This window comes from Geotrypetes seraphini, chromosome 3 (assembly GCF_902459505.1).
Source record: "Geotrypetes seraphini chromosome 3, aGeoSer1.1, whole genome shotgun sequence".
NCBI classification, from domain to species: domain Eukaryota; kingdom Metazoa; phylum Chordata; class Amphibia; order Gymnophiona; family Dermophiidae; genus Geotrypetes; species Geotrypetes seraphini.
The window spans coordinates 275,125,097-275,147,067 of record NC_047086.1 but is presented as its reverse complement, the minus strand read 5'-3'; the positions used below and the strand labels follow the sequence as shown (position 1 = coordinate 275,147,067).

At 46.1% G+C, this 21,971-nt stretch overlaps 1 protein-coding gene across 2 annotated transcripts in view; it reads right to left on the bottom strand.

The window, feature by feature from the left end:
• The window catches only part of YIPF4 (Yip1 domain family member 4), a 298,953-nt gene that overhangs the window by 62,002 nt on the left and 214,980 nt on the right, over positions 1 to 21,971 (bottom strand). For both annotated transcript variants that reach the window (XM_033935791.1, XM_033935792.1), the window contains exon 4: positions 15,856 to 15,933. In XM_033935791.1, coding sequence (XP_033791682.1) covers positions 15,856 to 15,933 — 78 coding nt within the window. The remainder of the gene's footprint in view (positions 1 to 15,855; positions 15,934 to 21,971) is intronic.

Here is a 21,971-nt window from a genome sequence, read left to right as displayed (position 1 = left end):
AGAAGTTGACGCAGGCAGTGAGGCAATAGCAGGAAGTTGCCTCTGGCTTTCCGGCAGACCAGCAAGAGAGCAGACTGACATGCTGGAATCTGAAGGCAGCACAGACTGTTGCACCAGAGTCTGAAGGGGAGACACAGTCACAGCCCGCTTTCGCATGAAAGCCTGATACATCACATCCACAAATTCCGGCGGAAAATAGTCCCCAGTGGCCAGGGCCGATCTGCGAGACTCCGATTTGAAGACTTATGAGACTTATTCCCAGAACTGTGCTTGTGTTTCGCAGAAGCGCCCTCCTCGCCAAAATTTGGCGTCCCGGACGCTGGAAACGCATCTCCGGTAGAATCGTAGGCAATTAGAACCTCCCCTGAGGAGGATAGTGCGGCATCCACGCACAGTTCACATAACACACAGCTGCGAATCTGCAAGCCATCCACCACATTTAAGGCATGAATCCATGCCTTTCTGTCCTGAGGTGGCCATCTGTGAAGTTTGGAGCAAAAACGAAGTTTCTAAGTCCAAAAAAATACAGTTTTAAAAACTTTAAAGAAAATCCAAGATGGCCACCGCAAATGCTGATTTTGACCAAAAAACGGCCGTTAAAATGCAGGAAAACGCAAAAAAATGGTAAAATTAGGATTTTATAGGTGGGGGGACCAGGGCATGCAGGGAAACCCCTCAAAACCCCGATTTGAAGACCTCCCCAAATTGGCAAACTCTGACTCACAGACACCAGAGACATGTGCTGCAATGAAAGTCTATGGTAGCCTGTAAAACACAGTACAAGCAAGGAGATCAGTACCTGAGGAGCTGAATAAACTGGATTTTTTTCAGGTCTTCTGTCCGCCTCACCTTCCCTGCCACCTCAGATCACAATCACCAGGACCCCTCAGGGAAATCAGGGAAGACACGCCGTACGGTTCCAATCCCGGCGTACTTCATTGGAACCGCAGCAGCCTGCACTCTACCCCTTAGCGGACGAACCAGGGGAGAGATGGCTCCCAAACATGGAGACCCGATCCAATCTGCAGGCTGTCCAGAGGGCTTACTGCAGTTTCAGGCTTATAGAGCACCCTCCGGAAGCAGACAAACTTTAAAATGTCTGCGATGTCCCACTGAAGGATCACTCACACTGAGTTGATCTGCAGTATGTGGACAAACCTGCAAAAAAAAATCAAATCAAAAAGGACTACGAAGTGAAAACAAATCACAAGCAGAATTAACTGAGATGAAACCATGTAGAGAAGCTGCAGAACAAACTGGGCAAGACAGGATGCTCCCGGGCAGGTAGCCCAAAGGGAAAGGATCATCTTTTAGTTGCCTGCAGCTGAAGCTAATAGAGATACAAGATCCCATCCGTTCAGCTTCCAGAGAAATTGTACAAGAAAAGAGCTGTCCTCCACTGAATTGTAGGGTGGCAAGCATACCAGAACCTATCTGGTTTTACCTGTTTCTCCAACCAAAGGATTTTGCGATCCTGAGCCTTTTTCCGGAAACTATTATAGGCAGCGTCCCAAGACAATACAGGATCATCTAAATGAATCTCATTATTCAAGTTTCAAGTTTAATGGTAATTTGATATACCGCCTATCAATTCTAGGCGATTATACAAAATATAATAAAATCAGGGAAACATGTCAACAAAATTGCATAATAACAAAGACGAGATAGACTAACATGGTACAAAATGGCAAGGGGTGAATGAACTACAATTTAAAAAAAGAAGAAAACAAAAAAAGGATAAAACACTAGGAGGGGGAGGGTTTCATTCAGGCTGCTTTTATCAGATCAGGAAGAAGAATCTAGGATAGACTAACATCAGTGTTCGAAGGCATCTCTATATAAAAACTTTTTAATGTTCCTTTAAATTTATCTAAATTTGCTTCATCCCTAACACAAGGGGTAAAGAGTTCCAGATGAGGGAAGCAGTAACTGCAAAGAAGGTCATACAGCAAGTGCAAAATGTCATAAGAGTGGGTACAAAAAGTAGGTTTTGAGAAGATGATCTGAGAATTCTGACTGGAGTGTGGGGGATAAGTAGCATGTCAATGAAACCTGGTTCTCACTATTTCCCAAGCAAGTAGTCCATAAAACCAAGATCTTTATAGAGCTCTAAAGGGAATTTCCACCTGCACAGTCCCATCTCCATTGGCCATCTTAAGTTCCACGTTTCCCTTTCCCTTTTTTTTTTTTTTTTTGGGGGGGGGGGTGCTTTATTGCCATAGCAGGTGATCCATCGCTGGATTTTGAAGCTCAAGGAACCAATCTTGGTAGGTAGGGCACTCTCAGAAAAATTATTGCATAGAATGAAAGTTAAATTTGCTGATATTGAGAGAGGGGCTCAGGAGCTCAAGGCGCACACACGCCCCCTCGCTAGCTCAGCATCATGTGACCTACAAGTCTGCTGTTTAAGCCAGACATGTAATAACTTAGTTGAAAATAAGGAAAAATATAATGCTGAGTAAGATGAAATTCCTCCCAAAGGAGAGGAAAGGACTTCAGCTTGCCATCCTTGAAAAGCACATGAAACAAGTAATGAATGCCTTTGCATTTCCTAACAGAAAGTTGGATTATCTGTTCTGGCAGGAAGGCTCTGTTAAAATGAATTGGCTAATTCATCGGCAGACCCAACACCAAACTTGGCAAAGGGGGTTTATGCAACATATGTCCTTTAATACTGGAAGAAGCACCTTAGTATCCCACATGCAGGTATGCACTAAAATGCTCTTATGAAAGACAGAGTTTAAGTGGCATACAAGAAAAGTCAGAAGTGCTCCTGAACCAATCGTTAATATGCCTCATCCCACAGCTAATAGACATAAGGGGGCGAATAAAAATTAAAGGCAAATTGTTAAATTATAAGATAAATGGAACAGAGCTGGTGAAATGTAACATATGTACTCGTACATTGCCTGTTGGATAGTTTGTTGATGTATAGTGCAGCACTTGGCCATTAATTGTGTGGCAGCCTTGAGGTTAGAAATATGGATGCTTCATTGCAGAGGAAGTGAAACCTGTGGGAATTCACTGTCAGATATTGACTCAGTACAGACAAAGCACCATGAATCAACGAAAGGCTACTAAAATGGTATGTGGTCATCATAAGGCGTATGGGGACAGACTTAAAGATCTCAATCTGTATACTTTGGAGGAAAGGGGAGATATGATAGAGACGTTTAAATGCCTACATGATGTAAATGCGCATGAGTCGAGTCTCTTTCATTTAAAAGGAAGCTCTGGAATGAGAGAGCATAGGATGAAGTTAATAGGTGACAGGCTTCTGAGTAATCTAAGGAAATATTTTTTTACAGAAAGGGTGGTAGATGCATGGAACAGTCTTCTGATAGAGGTGGAGGCAGAGACAGTGTCTGATTTCAGGAAAGCCTGGGATAGGTACGTGGGATCTTAGAGAGAGTAAGATAAAATGGTTACTGTGGATGGACAGACTGGATGGGCCATTTGGCCTTTATCTGCCATCATATTTCTATGTATCTATAAAGGGCCCTGAGTGCTCCACCTATGTATGCAGCAATAAAATGAATGATTAGGTTTCTTACCTCTGCTAATCTTCCTTCTTATAAATCTCCTCTGGAGGCTGAACTAGAGGGTTCTTGTATATCTGATAGCTTCAGCTGCAGGGCAACTAAAAGATGATCCCTCCCCTTTGGGCTACCTGCCTGGGAGCTTCCTGTCTTGCTCAGTTAGTAGAAAAGCCATGTAGATCTATGACAACAGGAAACAGAAGAAAAGAAAGAGAGGGCGCGGGAACTCCCGCTACCAGTCACTTCTGTTCAAGAAATCATTATACTAAAAACTACAGCCAAAAAAGGCCAACTGGAATCAAACACATAGTGTGAACATTATAAACTGCAAAACCCAAGAAATTCCTGGAACGGAGACACAGCCTGAAGATCAGAAGGGGCATCCCCTGGGAACCCCTCCAACCCTTAAACCTTACAAAGGGGAATACGCATGTAATTCTTAGTGAGGCTGGTCAAAGACAAAAATCCAGCTTACCAGTTACTGAAGAGGCAACCTGCGAATTGGTCAAAACAGATGGGCGGGAGTTCAGCCTCCAGAGGAGATTTACAAGAAGGAAGATTAGTAGAGGTAAGAAACCTAATTTTTCATTCTTGTACAATTCTTCTGGAGGCTGAACTAGAGGGATGTAACAAAGCAGTCCCAAATCTCATGGAGGGCCTGATGAGCCTGCCACGAGAACAGAAACGCCAAAGGCCGAATCACCTTAGCTGCCACATCAAGCTGGTAAAACCTGGAAAAGGTATGAAGGGAAGCCCACGTGGCCACCCGACAAATCTCAGGTGAGACTGCATGAGATTCAGCCCGTGAGGAAGCCATTCCTCTGGTAGAGTGACCCTTCACCCCAAGGGGAGGCTTCATCCCCGCCACCACATAGGCCGCGGAAATGGCCTTACGTATCCAACGCAAAATGGTAGACTTGGAAGCGGGCTGACCCCGCTGCGCAGGGCCCACCAAGACAAACAGATGGTCTGACAGACGGAAGTCGTTAGTGGCCTCAAGGTATCTCAAAAGGAGACGCCGCACATCCAGAGACCGCAAAACACAGTCCTGAGACTTGGAACCCAAAGGAACAAAGGCTGGCAAATGAACTTCCTGGTTGACGGGGAAAGTGGAAACCACTCCTTGATGTGAAACTACTCCATAATGCAAAGAAAAGGATCTCTGCACGACAAAGCCTGAAGCTCTGACACTCGCCAGGACGATGTGACTGCTACCAGGAAGATAGTCTTAATGGTAAGATCTTTCAGAGAGATCCCATCCAAGGGTTCACAGAGTGGACGGGACAGGGAGTGTAGGACCAAATTCAGGTTCCAGGATGGGCAAGGCAGGTGCAAGGGAGGCCTCAACCTCCCGGCCCCCCTCAAGAACCGGACAACATCCGGGTGAGAAGCCAGAGAACCCCTGAACGAAGAAGGACCTAAACAGGAGAGACTCGCAATCTGAACATGCAGAGAAGAGTCCGCCAGACCCTTCCTGAGGCTATCCTGCAAGAAATCCAGAACATGAGCCACCGACGGTACAAATGGGTTCACATGAATCCCCGCACACCAAGCCCAAAAACGCCTCCAGGCTTTCGCTTAGGTTGATACCGTCAATTTCTGCTTGCTCTGCAGGAGCGTGGTGATAATCGCAGAGGAATAACCCCTGGCCATCAAGCGCCAAGCTGTAAGACCAAAGTGATCCACATCTTGAAGTGCAATCAGGCCCTGCATGAGCAACCTCTGATGGCACGGAAGACGCAGACCTCTCTCCAAGCTCAACCTCACCAGGTCTGCATACCAAGGTCTTCTGGGCCAATCCGGAATCACAAGGATCACCGGACCTCTGTGAGGACATCCGGCCCAGCACACGCCCTATCACGGGCCATGGGGGAGACGTATAGAAGATCTCCTGTGGGTCAAGGTTGAACCAGAGCGTCGAGTGTGATGCTGCCGACCTCTTGTCGGCGGCTGAAGAATCCGTCTGCCTTTCTGTTCATTGATGATGCCATCAGATCAAAGGTGGGACGACACCAGCGGCGCACTATCACTTGAACGCCAGCCCTGACAGATACGATCCTGAACGAGGGTAATCTCCGGGATCCCAGCCAACATGGATTCACCAAGGGTAGGTCATGCCAGTCCAATCTAATAAGCTTCTTTGACTGGGTAACAAGAAGACTAGACTCAGGAGAGTCCTTGGACGTCGTGTACCTGGACTTCAGCAAAGCGTTTGACAGCGTCCCACACCGCAGGCTGCTGAACAAGATGAAATCTATGGGATTAGGAGAGACTCTAACTGCATGGGTTAAAGATTGGCTTAGTGGCAGACTTCAGAGGGTGGTGGTCAACGGTACCCTTTCTAAAATGTCGGAGGTGACCAGCGGAGTGCCACAGGGTTCGGTCCTGGGCCCACTCCTCTTCAACATATTCATTAGGGATCTGACTCAAGGGCTCCAAGGCAAGGTAACCTTATTCGCTGATGACGCCAAACTATGCAATGTAGTAAACGGCTGTAATCTTCAGGATGCTATGGAGCAAGACCTGCGTACTTTAGAAAGTTGGTCCTTGATCTGGCAGCTGGGCTTCAACGCCAAGAAATGTAAGGTCATGCATCTCGGCAACGGAAATCCTTGCAGAACTTACACCCTGAATGGAGAAACTTTAGCCAGGACTACGGCAGAACGAGACTTAGGAGTAATCATCAGTGCTGACATGAAAGCAGCCACTCAAGTGGAGAAGGCTTCATCTAAAGCACGGCAAATGATAGGTTGTATCAAGAGAAGCTTCGTCAACAGGAAACCTGAAGTCATGATGCCACTGTACAGAGCCATGGTGAGACCGCATCTGGAATACTGTGTTCAATTCTGGAGGCCACATTACCGTAAGGATGTACTCAGAGTTGAATCGGTTCAGCGGATGGCCACCAGGATGGTCTCGGGGCTAAAGGGTCTCCCGTACGAAGAAAGACTGAGCAAATTGCAGCTCTACACTCTCGAGGAGCGTAGGGAGAGGGGAGACATGATTGAGACATTTAAGTACATCACGGGACGGGTAGAGGTGGAAGATGATATCTTTCTTCTCAGGGGACCCTCGACCACAAGAGGACATCCGCTCAAGCTCAGGGGAGGGAAGTTTCGTGGAGACACCAGGAAATACTTCTTCACGGAGAGAGTGATTGAGCATTGGAACGAGCTTCCAGTGCAGGTGGTCGAGGCACGCAGCATCTCAGACTTCAAGAACAAATGGGATACCTATGTGGGATCCCTACGAGGTCATGCCAAGGGATAGGGTCACTAGGACTGAATGAGCGGGTCAGTAGAGTGACAGTATAATTACAATTATTCTTTAGGGGGTCAGTAGACTTAAGAGGGTGGGTAAATAGTGTGGGCAGACTTGATGGGCTATGGCCCTTATCTGCCGTCATCTTTCTATGTTTCTATGTTTCTATGACATAACCACAGATAACCTCATACCAACAGCCAAATGCTTAAATTTTAGAACTCCAACTATAAACGACATTGAAAGACATCTTAAATCAATTAACTTAAAAAGCACTCCTACTGAACTTATTCCGCCGTTCTATTTAAAGAAATATTTTTCTTATTTTGGTCCATTTATTCTATCACTTATACAAAAAAGCCTTTCTTCTTCTACTGTTCCCACCTCTTGGAAATCCTCTATTATTACACCAATCCTAAAAAACTTCAAATCCAGCCCAGATGACTCATCTAACTATCGCCCCATTTCAAACTTACCATTTCTAATGAAATTGACAGAAAAATTGGTTTTTGAACAGCTTTCGGAATTCATCGAATCCACTAATGCATTACACCCCAATCAAACAGGTTTCCGAAAATATCACAACACAGAATACTCTATGATTGGTCTAGTTACAAACATTCACTACTTTCTTGACCATCATAAATCCGTAGCACTTTTTTCTTTAGATCTATCCGCAGCCTTCGACACCATAGATCATGAAATTCTCCTTAATCGTCTGCAATCACTAGGGATTGATGGCCAAGTCTTACTGTGGTTAACATCCTTTCTTTCAAACCGAATCTCGAGAGTTAAATTTAATGAGTCCTATTCTGAAAACTTTTCTTTATCTTCCGGAGTTCCACAAGGATCAATATTATCCCCTCTACTATTTAACATTTTCTTATCCCCACTTATCACCATGTCACAGTCACTAGGATTCACAACATTTTCATACGCTGATGATATTCAACTATTGCACCCTCTCAATCCAGAAAACACCGAAGAAATAAAAACTATCACTGATAAATTAGAAAAAATAAAAACCTGGTTAAATAATAATAAACTGGCTTTAAATACCCAAAAAAACAAAAACCATGCTTTTCAACTGGAAAGGAGACATATTTCAAAAAACACCATTCATTCTTGATAACATTCCACTAGAATCAGTATCCAAGTTGAAAATCCTCGGCGTAATAATTGATGTTGATCTATCTTTTCATGACCATATCAGCGCAATAGTTAAATCCTGTTTCTACAGATTACGTCTCTTACGCTCAATTTCTACTTTTCTGGAAGCTAAATCACTTAATATTTTAATTCACTCTCTTATTATTTCCAAACTGGACTATTGCAATGCTCTCTTTATTAACATAACTCAAAAAGAAAATAGACGTCTCCAAATCATCCAAAATACAGCAGTAAAATTAATATTCAATGCGAAGAAATTCGATCATGTCACCCCCTTACTCATTAAATCTCACTGGCTCCCTATAACCCACCGAATTACCTTTAAAATATTATTTTTGGTTTACAAAACATTATGCTTCAACGAACCCCAATTTATTGCAAAATTGATTATCCCATACAAATCTGCTCGTTCCTTAAGATCTTCTTCTTTAAATTTGCTTTCAGTCCCTTCATTAAGAATCATAGGCACCAGACGCAATGATATATTCTCTGTAAAAGCGCCCACACTGTGGAACTCCCTTCCAAATTTTATCAAAATCGAAAAAGACCTTGTTGCGTTTAAGAAAATTTTAAAAACATATTTATTTCAGGACGCATTTGATCTATAAAACATAGTCTTTTTAAGTTTTCCATTCTCTTCTATTCCATCTTAACCCATGTCTACCTAATGTGCTCTACCCTTGAATGTTTAAACCTTTATAAATAACAAAATTGTAACTTCTTCCCTTTCTTCCCACCCCTTCATGTTCGTCAATCTTTGTTGTTTTTTTTTTTTTTTAAGTGATTTTTATAAACTAAATGTATGTCTGTCTATTAATTGATTATTAGAAACTAAATGTATTACCACACCCTGATGGTTTTTAATTGTACATCGCTTAGGTACTGTGATAAGCGATTCATCAAATAAAGGTAAACTTGAAACTTGAAACTTGAAACTTGACATAGGCAACAGCCATCGCATTGTTCGAGAACACACGGACAGCCTTCTGGTGGAGACTCCCTTGGAATCTTGGCAGAGCTAACCGGATCGCTCGTAGCCCAGCCGATTGATCGATCATCTGTTCTCCCTCAGCATCCAGTTGCCCTAAACCAGGACAGACATGCAAACTGCTCCCCAACCGGAAAGATTCATGTCTGTAGTCAGGGTCACCCAATCCAAAACCCGCAGAGGGAGCCCTTTGGTCAGAGTGACTGGGTTCAACCACCACATCATATTGCTGCGCGCTGCTGTCAACCAAGGCATCTCTCTGGGGATTCCACTGTATCAGAAGCAAACACTGAAGAGGACGCAGGCGAGCTCTTGCCCATGGAATCACATCCATGGTCGTCCCCATAAGACCCAACACCTGCAGTAACTGCCGGGCCATCAGTGCTGGGACTGCTAATATGTCCCAAATGGCACTCTTTAGTTTCAGTTTTCTGGATTCTGGAAGAAACACCCGGTTCAGACCGGTTGAACCGAATTCCCAGGTACTCCAAGTCCTGTCGGCTCGAGGCAACTCTTCTTCAGATTGATCACCTATCCGAGATGTTCCAGCAAAGACACCACTTGCCAAGCAGCCCTGCACCCACGAGGGAGCTCTGATCAGCCAGTCGTCGAGGTACAGATGCACTCGCACACCCAGAAATCGCAGATGTGCAGCCACCACCACCATGATCTTGGTAAAAGCTCTGGGCTAAACCAAAAGGGAGAACCCGCAAATTGGAAATGCCTCCCGAGAACATGAAACCTCAGGAAACTCCGATGATCTGGGAAAATCGGGATGTGGAGATACGCTTCCATGAGCTCCAGGAAGCCAAAAACTCCCCGGGTGCCACCGCTGCTATGACAGAATGCACCATTTCTATCAGGAAACGCAAAACTCGCAAGAATTCATTCACTGCTTTGAGGTCCACAATTGGTCTGCAATCGATGGAGTCCTTCTTTGGCACGATGAAGTAAATCGAGTATCTCCTGGAGCCCAAGACATCCCTTTGGATCGGCTCTATGGCCGCCAGATCTAGTAACCGACATACCATAGTGCGCACCTTGCTGGCCCTGTCCTGATTTCTCTCAGGAGATGACAGGAAGAAGTCCGCTGGCAGCCGGAAGAACTGCAGCCAAAGACCTTCCCTGAGCACCTCTAGGACCCACTGTTCCGAGATTATCTTTAGCCATTCTGGCAGGAAGGCTGAAAGCCGGCCCCCGATTCAGAGGGGCCTCACCAGAGCCCTAGCACCATAATTTTCTCTTGGGAGGGACAGAAGGCCGAGAGTTGGGAGGCTGTTGGCAAGCTGCACCTCCAAAGCGAGGTCTGTAGGACGATCCGAAATGCTGTCCCGTCGCAGGGGGTCCAGCGTACTGTGAGGTTCTCCGGAAGGGACAAAAATTTGACCATCCCGTCCCCCTGGACAGACGAGGTCTAGGGCCAGGAAGCATCTTAGGCTTAAGGTCCTGCACACTTGCCATAAGGACATCCAAACCCTGGCCAAATAAGAGCAAACCTTTGAAGGGCAATTTGCTCAGTGTAGCCTTGGAAGATGAATCACCCGACCACTGGCGAATCTATATCATACTCCTAGCAGAAACTGAATAAGCTCCCAGCTTAGCAAAAATTTTCAAAATATCATAGAGGGTGTCTGCCAAATAATTCACTCCAGAAACTAGGAAATCCAGATCCCGAAGGACAACCTCCTCAGGATCCTGACGAAGTTTAGTATGACATACCCGGGGCACAAAGGAAGTGGCCGCTGCCGCTCGCACTCCTGTTGCAGTGGAATCAAAAAGACGCTTCATAACAAAATCCAGTCCTCAGTCCTGAACATCCTTCACAACAACCCCTCCATCTGAGGGCAAGGAGGTACGTTTAGTGACCTGAGCCACCGTTGAATCCACCCTCAGCGAGACTAGGCGCTTGGAAAATTCCGAAGCCATGGGATACAATTTAGCCATGGCCCTAGTGTACTTCAAGGGACCCTCCAGGGCCTCCCAAACCTCCAAGAGCATTTCCACCAAATCTGTGTGATCCAGAAATACAGCGGAAAGCAGGGGCTTAGAACTCATGACGGAACACTCCACTTGAACCAGAGTCTGAATCAAGTTTCAATGTCCATAGGGATTCAGAGATAAGATCAGGAAGGCAACTGGAATTAAAGAGCCTTCTCACCATCTGATCCTCTCCCAGATCATGGGAATCAATGTGCTGGGAATCCCCAAGATCCGCCAGGCTAGCCACGTTAGCAGAGTCCGCCAAAGAGCCATGCGATAGCAACGGCATAGAAATTGACGCAGGTACCGAGGCAATAGCAGGAAGTTGCCGCTGTCATTCAAGTGGACCAGCAAGGGAGCAGACTGACATGCTGGAATCCAAAGGCTGCACAGACCGTCGCACCGGAGTCTTAGGGGGAGACACAGGCATAGCCCGCTTTCGTATGAAAGCCTGATACATCATATCTACAAATTCCGGCGGAAAATAGTCCCTGGCGTCCAGGGCTGATCTACGGGACTCAGATTTGGAATGGTTTGAAAACTTATGAGACTTTTCCCCGGAACTGCGCTTGTGTTTCACGGAAGTGCCCACCTTGCCCAAAATTGGCGTCCCTGACGCTGGAATCACGTCTCTGGTGGAAACGGAGGAAAGCAGAATCTCCCCGGAGGAGGATAGTGCTCCCATGTGAGACACGGCTCTGAATCCATCTGGCATCCGCCACATTTACGGCATGAATCCATGCCATCCTGTCCTGAGGTGGCCATCTGTGAAGTTTAGAGCAAAAACGAAGCTTCTAAGTCCACAAACTATAGTTTAAAAAAGTTTAAAGAAAATCCAAGATGGCCGCTGCGAATGCCGATTTTGACTAAAAAACACCTGTTAAAACACAGGAAAATGCAAAAATCTGCAATTTTAGGATTTTATAGGTGTGTGTGTGGGGGGGGGGGGGACCAGGGCATGCAGGGAAACACCCCAAAACCCCGATTTAAGCACCCTGTAAAATCTGCAAACTCTGTGACTCGCAGACTCCACAGAGACATGTGCTGCAATGAGAGTCTATGGCAGCCTGCAATACACAGTACAAGCAAGGAGATCAGTACCTCAGCAGTTGATTAAACTGGATTTTTTCAGGTCTTCTGACCGCCTCACCTTCTCTGTCACCTCAGATCACGACCACCAGGACCCTTCAAGGAAATCAGGGAAGACATGCGGCATGGTTCCAATCCTGGCGTACCTCCTTGGAACTGCAGCAGCCTGCGCTCTACCTCTTTGCAGATGAACCAGGAGAGAGATGGTTCCTGATCCTGGACACCCAATCCAATGTGCAGGCTGTCCAGAGGGCTTACTGAAGTTTCAGGCTTACAGAGCACCCTCCAGAAGCAGACAAAATTTAAAATGTCTGCGATCTCCCGCCGAAGGATCACTCGCACAGAGATGATCTGCAGCACGAGGACAAACCCGCAAACAAAATAAAAAAAGGCTAGGAATTGAAAACAAATTGTGAGCAGATTTAACAAATTTCAGCAATGCAGAAAAGCTGCAGGATCAAACTGAGCAAGACAGGATGCTCCCGGGCAGGTAGCCGAAAGGGGAGGAATCATCTTTAGTTGCCCTGCAGCTGAAGCTATCAGACATACAAGAACCCTCTAGTTCAGCCTCCAAAGGAATTGTACAATAAAGGCTGCTTATCCCACCAACACAGGAACACTGATCAGGTCTTATTCCATGCACACTGTACGGGTCACAGCTCAATCTAGGGTACATTTTTAGTGTTGCTTTAGGTTGGATGCTAAAACCTCCATAAATCAGACCTATTCTACTTTATGCCTATTTATCTGCTTGTTCCCAAGCCAGGCTAAATGCACTGGCCCACACACTGAAATGAAAACTAGGAAAAAATCCAAAAAAGGCTGCAGTGAAATAAGTCAAACGAGAAAAGCAAAAACAAAAATGCAGACTAGAGAATGACACGGGGAAAAAATCTGTCTTCGTCACCGCCCCGTCCCCCCATCCTCTGCTCCCAACCCTAACCCGTCACCGCCGTTCCCTTCACCGCCCCATCAATGCCATCCCTTTCACTGCCCCGTCACCGCCACTGCCATCCCATTCACCGCCCCGTAGCATCCATATAAGCCTTAGTACTGTAATATTTAGCTTATTCCTTTCTTATAAATCAAAGTTCCTGCTGCTGAACTAGAGAAAAAGATGTTCAGCAGGGCTTTGTTTATAAATTTTTATCAACACAACTAATATACTACTTTATCCTAAAGCAAAAAATAAATAAATAAATAGAATTTTTTTTTCTACCTTTGTTGTCTGGTTTCTGCTTTCCACATCTTCTCATTCAATTCCTTCCATCCACTGTGTGTCTTCTCTCTGCATCTTCCATTTGCTGTTACTGTGCCTCTCCCTTCACCCCCCGCCCTAATTGGTCTAACACCCATCTTCTTCCCTCCGCTCCCCCATAGTCTGGCATCTGTCTTCTTCCCTTCCAGCATCTTCTCCCCACTCTGTCTTCCACATTTCCCTTCAGGGTCTGTTCCTCTCCACCCTCCTTCAATGTCTGTTCTATTCCTTTCCACCACCACCCTTCCCTCCCTCCTTTACCATCTATTCCTTTCTACCACCCTTCAGCTCCTCTAGCTTGGCCTATCTATCTACCTTCCTCCCTCTTATTTTCGTGGCACGTTACAATGTAATTTGTGCAAGCCACTGGAACCTGCAAGCTCGGTCCCTGTCCCATCCCCACAAACCATCTCGCTTCTGTGCTCTTATTTTCCCCATTTCTAATAGCTCCCCTATGTATCTGCCATTGCCCCCCCCTGTGTCCATATACCATCCCCATGGCATGTCCCCTTTATGTCTCTGTCCCTATACCCCATGCACATAATTTCCCCTCTTTCTGTTACCTTCCTGTTTCCAGATTTCCCCTATTTTCCTCTTCCATACTAGTGTGTCTCTTCTTTTCAACCCCATCTAGCTTCTTTCCCTCTTTCTTCCACCCCCCCCCCCGCTTCCAACATCTGGCTCACCTGCCTGTCCTCCCCTTTCTTTCCTGCTGTGGGTTTTTCTTTCCGTCTTCGTCCCCTTGGCCCAGAATACTTTTCCCTTTCACTCCCTCCTTCAAGTGTGAGCCGGGAACATGCGCGATTGCGTGGTCCCCGCAGCCCCCACCTGTCCGCCCGATCGATCGTAGCATTTAGCCAGCTCCCTCCCTTCACCTCACCTTTGTTTGCAGGCTTTCTTTTTCGGCGACCTGCACGCGCGGCTGCTCAGTGTTCAATCTTCTGCTCTGCTGCAACTTCCTATTTCCGGTTGCATCAGAGCAGAAGATTGAACACTGAGCAAGTTTTCAAAGGGAAATGGCACATGCATTTTCCCTTCAAAAATTACTTGAGCAAAGCTGCAGACAGAAAGGAGAAATACAGCCACATCATCCCAACAGCTTTTGAGAAAAATTTATGCACGTACCTTTGAAAATCCAAAAATGTGTGTGTTAAATCCAAACTCCACCTCCAAAAATGTCTCTGCTCATCATGAGTATTTTTATCCATATATCCATATATTTATAGGTGATTTTGAAAAAAGCCATTTCCATACACAAACCTGCAATTTATGTGCTTTTAAAATTACCCCCTTCCACCCCCCCAATGTATTTATCTTTGTTCCAAACCAAGCTAAGACTCACCAACATGACTTCAACATAGCTTTAAATCAGCATTTTTGCCCAAATTTCTGGAGGTGAAAGACTAAGGCCCCTGTACTCCCAACAGCCCTCCATTCAGAACCTTTACTACAGGGCAGAGAATTAACCTTTCAGCAAAGAAACCATATCAGATACACTAAAGAACCACTATTTTCCACTGTGGCATTTTTCCTTCCCAAGTGAGCATGCACCCCTTTGCCTTAACATACATTAAAAGGTGAATTATTTATAAGCAAGAAAATGAACACAAATTGCATAGATCACTACATGCACCACAGTTACGGGATTAGGATCAACTTCCAGAGAAAACAGAAAACAAAGACCTTTTAGAATGAAAAGAATCTCGAGTCATTTCAGATAACTAGAAGGACTCAACTGAGCCTCAAACACTCCCCTGCCCTATATCTTAATGTTGCCTCACCTTAGTTTGCATGCTTTCTTTTTCGGCGACCTGCACGCTTTCAAAGAGCCGCGCACGCGTGGCTGCTCAGTGTTCAATCTTCTGCTCTGCTGCAACTTCCTGTTTCTGGTTATGTCAGAGCAGAAGACTGAACACTGAGCAGCTGCGCGTGTGCGGCTCTTTGATAGTGTGCGGGTCGCCGAAAAAGAAAGCCTGCAAACTAAGGTGAGGTGAAGGGAGGGAGCTGGCTAAGATCGATCGGGCAGGCAGGGGCTGCAGGGACCGCGCGATCTTTGATGCCTCACTGCGGAGACAAGACCATTCACCGCTCCACGAGGCGGTGAATGGCCTTGTCCCCGTCCCCGCAGCGACTGCTATTTTTCTTTCCCCGTTTCGGCGGGTTACCCACGGCTAAACGCGGCTAGCTGCGGGTGACCACCACCGTGTCATTCTCTACTGCAGACCATATGTACAAGATGCAGGTTATGTTTATTATATCAAATATAAATGCGGTTTAATATTACCACCCTTTGCAGCGGATCCTTGTGCATCCTGCGCCTAAACCGGAAGCCTTATTTCTGACATTGCAACGTCAGAGGGAATGCTTCTGGATGAGGCACGGGACGCGCAAGGAGCCACTGTATGTGGCCTTGTGCACACTGTGGCTGTGAGTAGGAGAGAGCCAGCCATAAGATAATACTGGGGGCATCGGACCATGGGCCGCATAAAATGACCAGGTGGGCTGGATTTGGCCCGCAGGCCTTGAGTTTGACACCTGTGCTTTAAACAAAATGTTATACAACTACTTACCTCACCACCCAGAACTCTGGCCAATAAGAATATTGTCAAGGATCCAAATATCCAAATAGTTATAATCCATGAAACAACCTTATAAAAGAAATAAAAGCAAAAACACATCATCGCAATTGTTTTGATCATCAAAATTTACAGAAAAAGCCCTCTCAATTAAGTTTATTTATATACAGTAAAACCTTGGATTGCAAGTAACTTGGTTTTCAAGTATTTTGCAAGACAGGCAAAACATTTTATTAAATTTTAACTTGATATACAAGCAATGTCTTGCAATACAAGTACATACAGTATACACACATCACAACTGAGCCGATGGGTCTTCTCTTTCTGACGCTGCGGGAGTGTATTGACTGTTCTAAATGAGTGAGGTTTTGCAATACGAGTACATACAGTATACACGCGTCACATGATCACAACTGAGCTGATGATTCTTCTCTCTCTGACGCTGCGGGAGTGTAGTGACTGTTCTAAATGAGCAAAGTCTTGCGATACGAGTACATACAGTATACACGTGTCACATGATCACAACTGAGCCGATGGTTTTTCTCTCTCCAAGTGTAGTGACTGTTCTAAATGAGTGAGGTCTTGCAATACGAGTACCTATAGTATTTTGTATTAAAGTTTTTGGGTTGTAGAATGAATCGTCTGAGTTTCCATTATTTCCTATGGGGAAATTTGCTTTGATACATAAGTGCTTTGGATTACAAGCATGCTTCTGGAACGAATTATGCTCACAAACCAAGGTTTTACTGTATTAAATTAATAAAACTCATATATACGCTTGACTATTCACTTATTTACCTTTGGATGCCCAATGCTTTTAACGTCTGCCATTTTTTCTTTTAAAGATGCTCAAACTTCAGTCAACATTGGGCCATTTAGTGACAAACAGTAAAGCACAGTTACTTACCGTAACAGGTGTTATCCAGGGACAGCAGGCAGATATTCTTGACTGATGGGTGACGGCACCGACGGAGCCCCGGTACGGACAATTTTAGAGTGATTGCACTCTAAGAACTTAGAAAGTTCCAGTAGGCCGCACCGCGCACGCGCGAGTGCCTTCCCGCCCGACAGAGGCGCGCGGTCCCCAGTTAGGATAAGCCAGCTAAGAAGCCAACCCGGGGAGGTGGGAGGGACGCAAGAATATCTGCCTGCTGTCCCTGGATAACACCTGTTACGGTAAGTAACTGTACTTTATCCCAGGACAAGCAGGCAGCATATTCTTGACTGATGGGTGACCTCCAAGCTAAGAAAAAGAGGGATGGTGGGAAGGTTGGCCATTAAGAAAACAAATTTTGCAAAACAGATTGGCCGAAGTGTCCATCCCGTCTGGAGAATGCATCCAGACAATAATGAGATGTAAAAGTATGAACTGAGGACCAAGTAGCAGCCTTGCAGATTTCCTCAATAGGAGTGGAACGGAGGAAAGCTACAGATGCTGCCATGGCTCGGACCCTATGGGCCGTGACAGAACCTTCCAGTGTCAGTCCGGTCTGAGCATAACAGAATGAAATGCACGCTGCCAGCCAATTAGACAACGTACGTTTAGAAACAGGACGTCCCAATTTATTCAGATCAAAAGACAGAAATAGTTGGGGAGAAGATCTGTGGGGCTTAGTGCGGTCTAAATAGTAAGCTAGAGCCCTCTTACAGTCCAAAGTATGCAGAGCCTGTTCCCCTGAATGTGAGTGGGGTTTCGGAAAGAAGACAGGCAAAACAATGGATTGGTTGAGATGGAATTCAGAAACAACCTTAGGAAGAAACTTTGGGTGCGTACGCAGAACCACCTTGTCGTGATGGAATACTGTAAAAGGTTGGTCCGCAACTAGTGCATGAAGCTCACTGACCCTCCTGGCAGAGGTAAGGGCAATAAGGAAAAGAACTTTCCAAGTGAGAAACTTGAAAGAAGCGGTAGCCAAGGGTTCAAATGGAGGTTTCATTAAGGCGGAAAGAACCACATTGAGATCCCAGACAACAGGAGGGGCTTTAAGAGGTGGTTTAACATTGAAAAGACCCCGCATGAACCTGGACACCAAGGGATGAGCTGAGAGGAGTTTTCCATGGACTGGCTCATGAAAAGCCGCAATAGCACTGAGATGGACTCTGATTGAAGTGGACTTGAGACCAGAGTCTGACAAAGAAAGAAGATAATCCAATAAGGTCTCCACTGCAAGGGAAGTGGGATTATAATGACGAAGAAGACACCAGGAAGAAAACCGTGTCCACTTCTGATGGTAACATTGCAGAGTGGCCGGTTTCCTGGAGGCATCCAGAATTGAACGAACAGGCTGAGACAAAAACGTATCATGAGAAGTCAGCCCGAGAGATACCAAGCTGTCAGGTGCAGAGACTGGAGGTTGGGATGTAGAAGGGTCTCCTGATGCTGCGTAAGCAGAGAAGGAAACAGTGGAAGAAGAAAAGGATCCCTGGAACTGAGTTGAAGTAGAAGGGAGAACCAATGTTGCCTGGGCCACCTCGGAGCAATCAGAATCATTGTGGCTCGTTCCCTCTTGAGCTTGAAAAAGGTTCTCAACATGAGAGGCAGAGGAGGGAAGGCGTACAGGAACAGATTGGACCAGTCGAGGAGAAATGCATCCGCTGCCAGACGGTGAGGAGAGTAGAGTCTGGAGTAGAATAGGGGCAGCTGGTGATTGTAAGGAGCTGCAAAGAGGTCTATCTGAGGAGTGCCCCATTGAGCGAAGATGGATTGTAGAGTTACAGGATCGAGTGTCCACTCGTGAGGCTGGAGCATTCTGCTGAGTTTGTCCGCTAAGGAATTCCTTTCTCCCTGAATGTAGATAGCTTTCAGGAATAGATGGTGATTTATGGCCCAAGTCCAGATCTTCTGGGCTTCCTGGCATAAGAGGCGAGAGCCCGTCCCACCCTGTTTGTTGATGTAGTACATCGCAACTTGATTGTCTGTGCACAGCAGGAGAACTTGAGGAAAGAGAAGATGTTGGAAGGCCTTGAGGGCATAAAACATCGCTCTGAGTTCCAGGAAATTGATGTGATGCTTCTTTCCCTGGGCTGTCCAAAGGCCTTGAGTTTGGAACTCGTTCAAGTGAGCTCCCCATGCATAAGGGGAGGCATCGGTGGTGATGACTAGTTGATGAGGAGGTAGATGAAACAGAAGACCTCTGGATAGATTTGAGGATACCAACCACCATTGTAGAGACTGACGAAGAGATGAAGTCACAGATATGTGTCGTGAGCAAGGATCCATCGCTTGGGACCACTGAGTAGCAAGGGTCCATTGAGGAGTGCGCAGGTGAAGACGTGCGAGGGGTGTGACATGGACTGTGGATGCCATGTGACCCAAGAGAATCATCATTTGCTTTGCCGAGATGGAACGGTGTGGAAGCACCTGCTGACATAGAGACTGAAGCGTTTGAAGACGGTTGGATGGCAGGAACGCTCTCATGAGGACTGTGTCCAAGACAGCTCCTATGAATTGAAGTCTCTGAGTGGGGATGAGATGAGATTTGGGTAGATTGATCTCGAACCCCAGAAGTTGAAGAAACATGATAGTTTGGTTGGTGGCCAGGAGAACAGTCTGAGATGAATTGGCCTTGATTAACCAGTCGTCTAGGTAAGGAAAGACCTGAAGGTGGTGAGAACGTAGAAAGGCAGCCACCACAATCAGACATTTGGTGAACACTCTTGGAGAGGAGGCAAGATCGAAGGGCAGCACCTTGTATTGGTAATGACAACGATTGATCATGAAGCGTAGGTACTGTCTGGAAGCCAGATTGACCGGTATATGAGTGTATGCTTCTTTGAGATCGAGGGAACATAGCCAGTCGCCTTGATTGAGAAGAGGATAAAGAGTGGCCAGAGAAAGCATCTTGAACTTTTCTTTGACCAAACATTTGTTGAGATCGCGGAGATCTAGAATGGGTCTGAGATCTCCTGTTTTTTTTTGGGGACTAAAAAATAACGGGAGTAGAACCCCTGCCCCTTCTGATCTAGAGGAACCTCCTCTATGGCGTTCAGAAGGAGGAGGGATTGAACTTCTTGGAGAAGAAGGAAAGACTGAGGAGTGTGCAAAGCAGACTCTTTTGGTTGACTTGGAGGAGGTAGAGACTGAAAGTTGAGAGAGTAGCCGTGGTGGATGATGTTTAGGACCCACTGATCTGACGTGATGAGTTCCCAACGGCTTATGAAATAAGTAAGGCGTCCTCCTATAGGCTGTGGAAGGTGGGTAGAAGGAACAAGACTGGCTATGTTCTGGAGAACCAAGTCAAAAGGGTTGAGTAGATTTTTGTGAAGGTGTAGGTTTTACCTGCTGTTGTTGTTGAGGTTGTCTAGCAGCTGGTCGTTGTTGTCTCTGACGTCTAGGCTGTTGTGCAGCTTGAGGCAGAGGACGAGCCACAAATCTACGTTGGTAGGTGGATTGTGGACGAAAAGGCCTGGTTGGTGGAGGCTTCTTAGTTTTAAGAAGCGTGTCCCATCTAGTCTCATGAGCCGATAGTTTTTGAGTAGTGGAGTCCATGGAATCTCCAAACAGCTCATCCCCCAAGCAAGGAGCATTGGCTAGTCGATCCTGGTGATTGACGTCGAGTTCTGAAACCCGAAACCAGGCTAGCCGTCGCATGGCCACTGACATGGCTGTGGCCCTGGAGGTCAGCTCGAAGGTATCATAAATGGATCTGACCATGAATTTACGAAGCTGTAAAAGAGAGGAACAAGTTTGGTGAAAAGTAGACTTTTTCCGATCAGGAAGATATTTCTCAAAAGCAGTGAGATTCTGAATAAGCTGCTTAAGATAAAAAGAGAAATGAAATGCATAGTTTCCTGATCGATTGGCCAACATTGCATTTTGGTAAAGTCTTTTCCCAAACTTATCCATGGATTTGCCCTCTCTGCCAGGAGGGACCGAAGCATATACACTAGCCCCTTTGGACTTTTTTAAAGTGGACTCAACCAAAAGGGACTCATGAGGCAGTTGGGGTTTGTCAAACCCAGGGATAGGGATAACCTTATACAAGGAATCCAATTTTCAGGGAGCTCCAGGAATAATTAAGGGAGATTCCAGATTATTATAAAAAGTCTCTCTCAAGATGTCATGGAGAGGTAACTTAAGATATTCCTTTGGAGGCTGGTCAAAATCCAAGGCATCTAGAAAAGCCTTGGATTTCTTTGACTCAGCCTCCAAAGGAATGGAGAGAGAGTCACACATTTCCTTTAAAAAGGAAGAAAAAGAAGATACCTCTGGTCTAGAGGAGGGTCCTAAAGGAGACGGGTCCTCATCACCAGAAGAGCATTCCCCCTCAGAAAGAATAGGATCCTCTGAGTCCCCCCACAAGTCAGGATCTCGAATTTGAAAACTCCGGTCTCAAGATTCCGGCGTGGAAGGCTCTAAATGACGGGATTTACGAAGAGACTTCCCTGATCTGCCTGACTCGGTACCGGGAGATGTCACTGTATGCACCGGAGCCGAAGTCTGTACAGCTTGATGGTGAGCTCTCGGCTCCGGTGCAAGAATCGGCATGGAGACCGAGGAAACAGATTGTACCGGTACCGACAAGGTGGATGTCGATAAAATAGGACGGTCCACTGTCGGTACCGGTGGCTCAGACCGAACTGGTACCGGCAGATTTGGTGCCAGGAACGAAGGCAGGAGATGCTGTAACTGTTCTTTAAGTTGCGCCTGTAGAACAGCAGCTATACGGTCTTCGAGGGAAGGCACCGGTACCGCTTTTTTCTTTTGTGGTACCTGCGGTGCCGCTCTACGCCCCGAGGATGAGGAACCCGATGTAGAGGGGCTCACCTCTATTGGGGCGGAGCGCTTCCGTGGGCGCCTCGAGGTCGGCATGATTGGGCTCGCTGCCATCGAGACCGGAGGACGCTCCAACGGGGAAGGCTTCTTAGCCGGCTTACCTGAAGGAGTCGACACCGACGCGGTATCGCGTGGTGTCGATGATGTGGGTGCCGACTGCGCCGGTGCCGATGTCGGTGCCGGTGTTGTAGAATCAGACATTTCGGCACCAAATAGTAATTTCTGTTGAATTTCTCTATTTTTTTTTTTTTTTTTTTTTAAATAAAGAAAAAAGAAAAGGAAATAAAATTTCCTTAACAAGTTTACGCGAGCGGGAAGTTTACACAAAAATTCT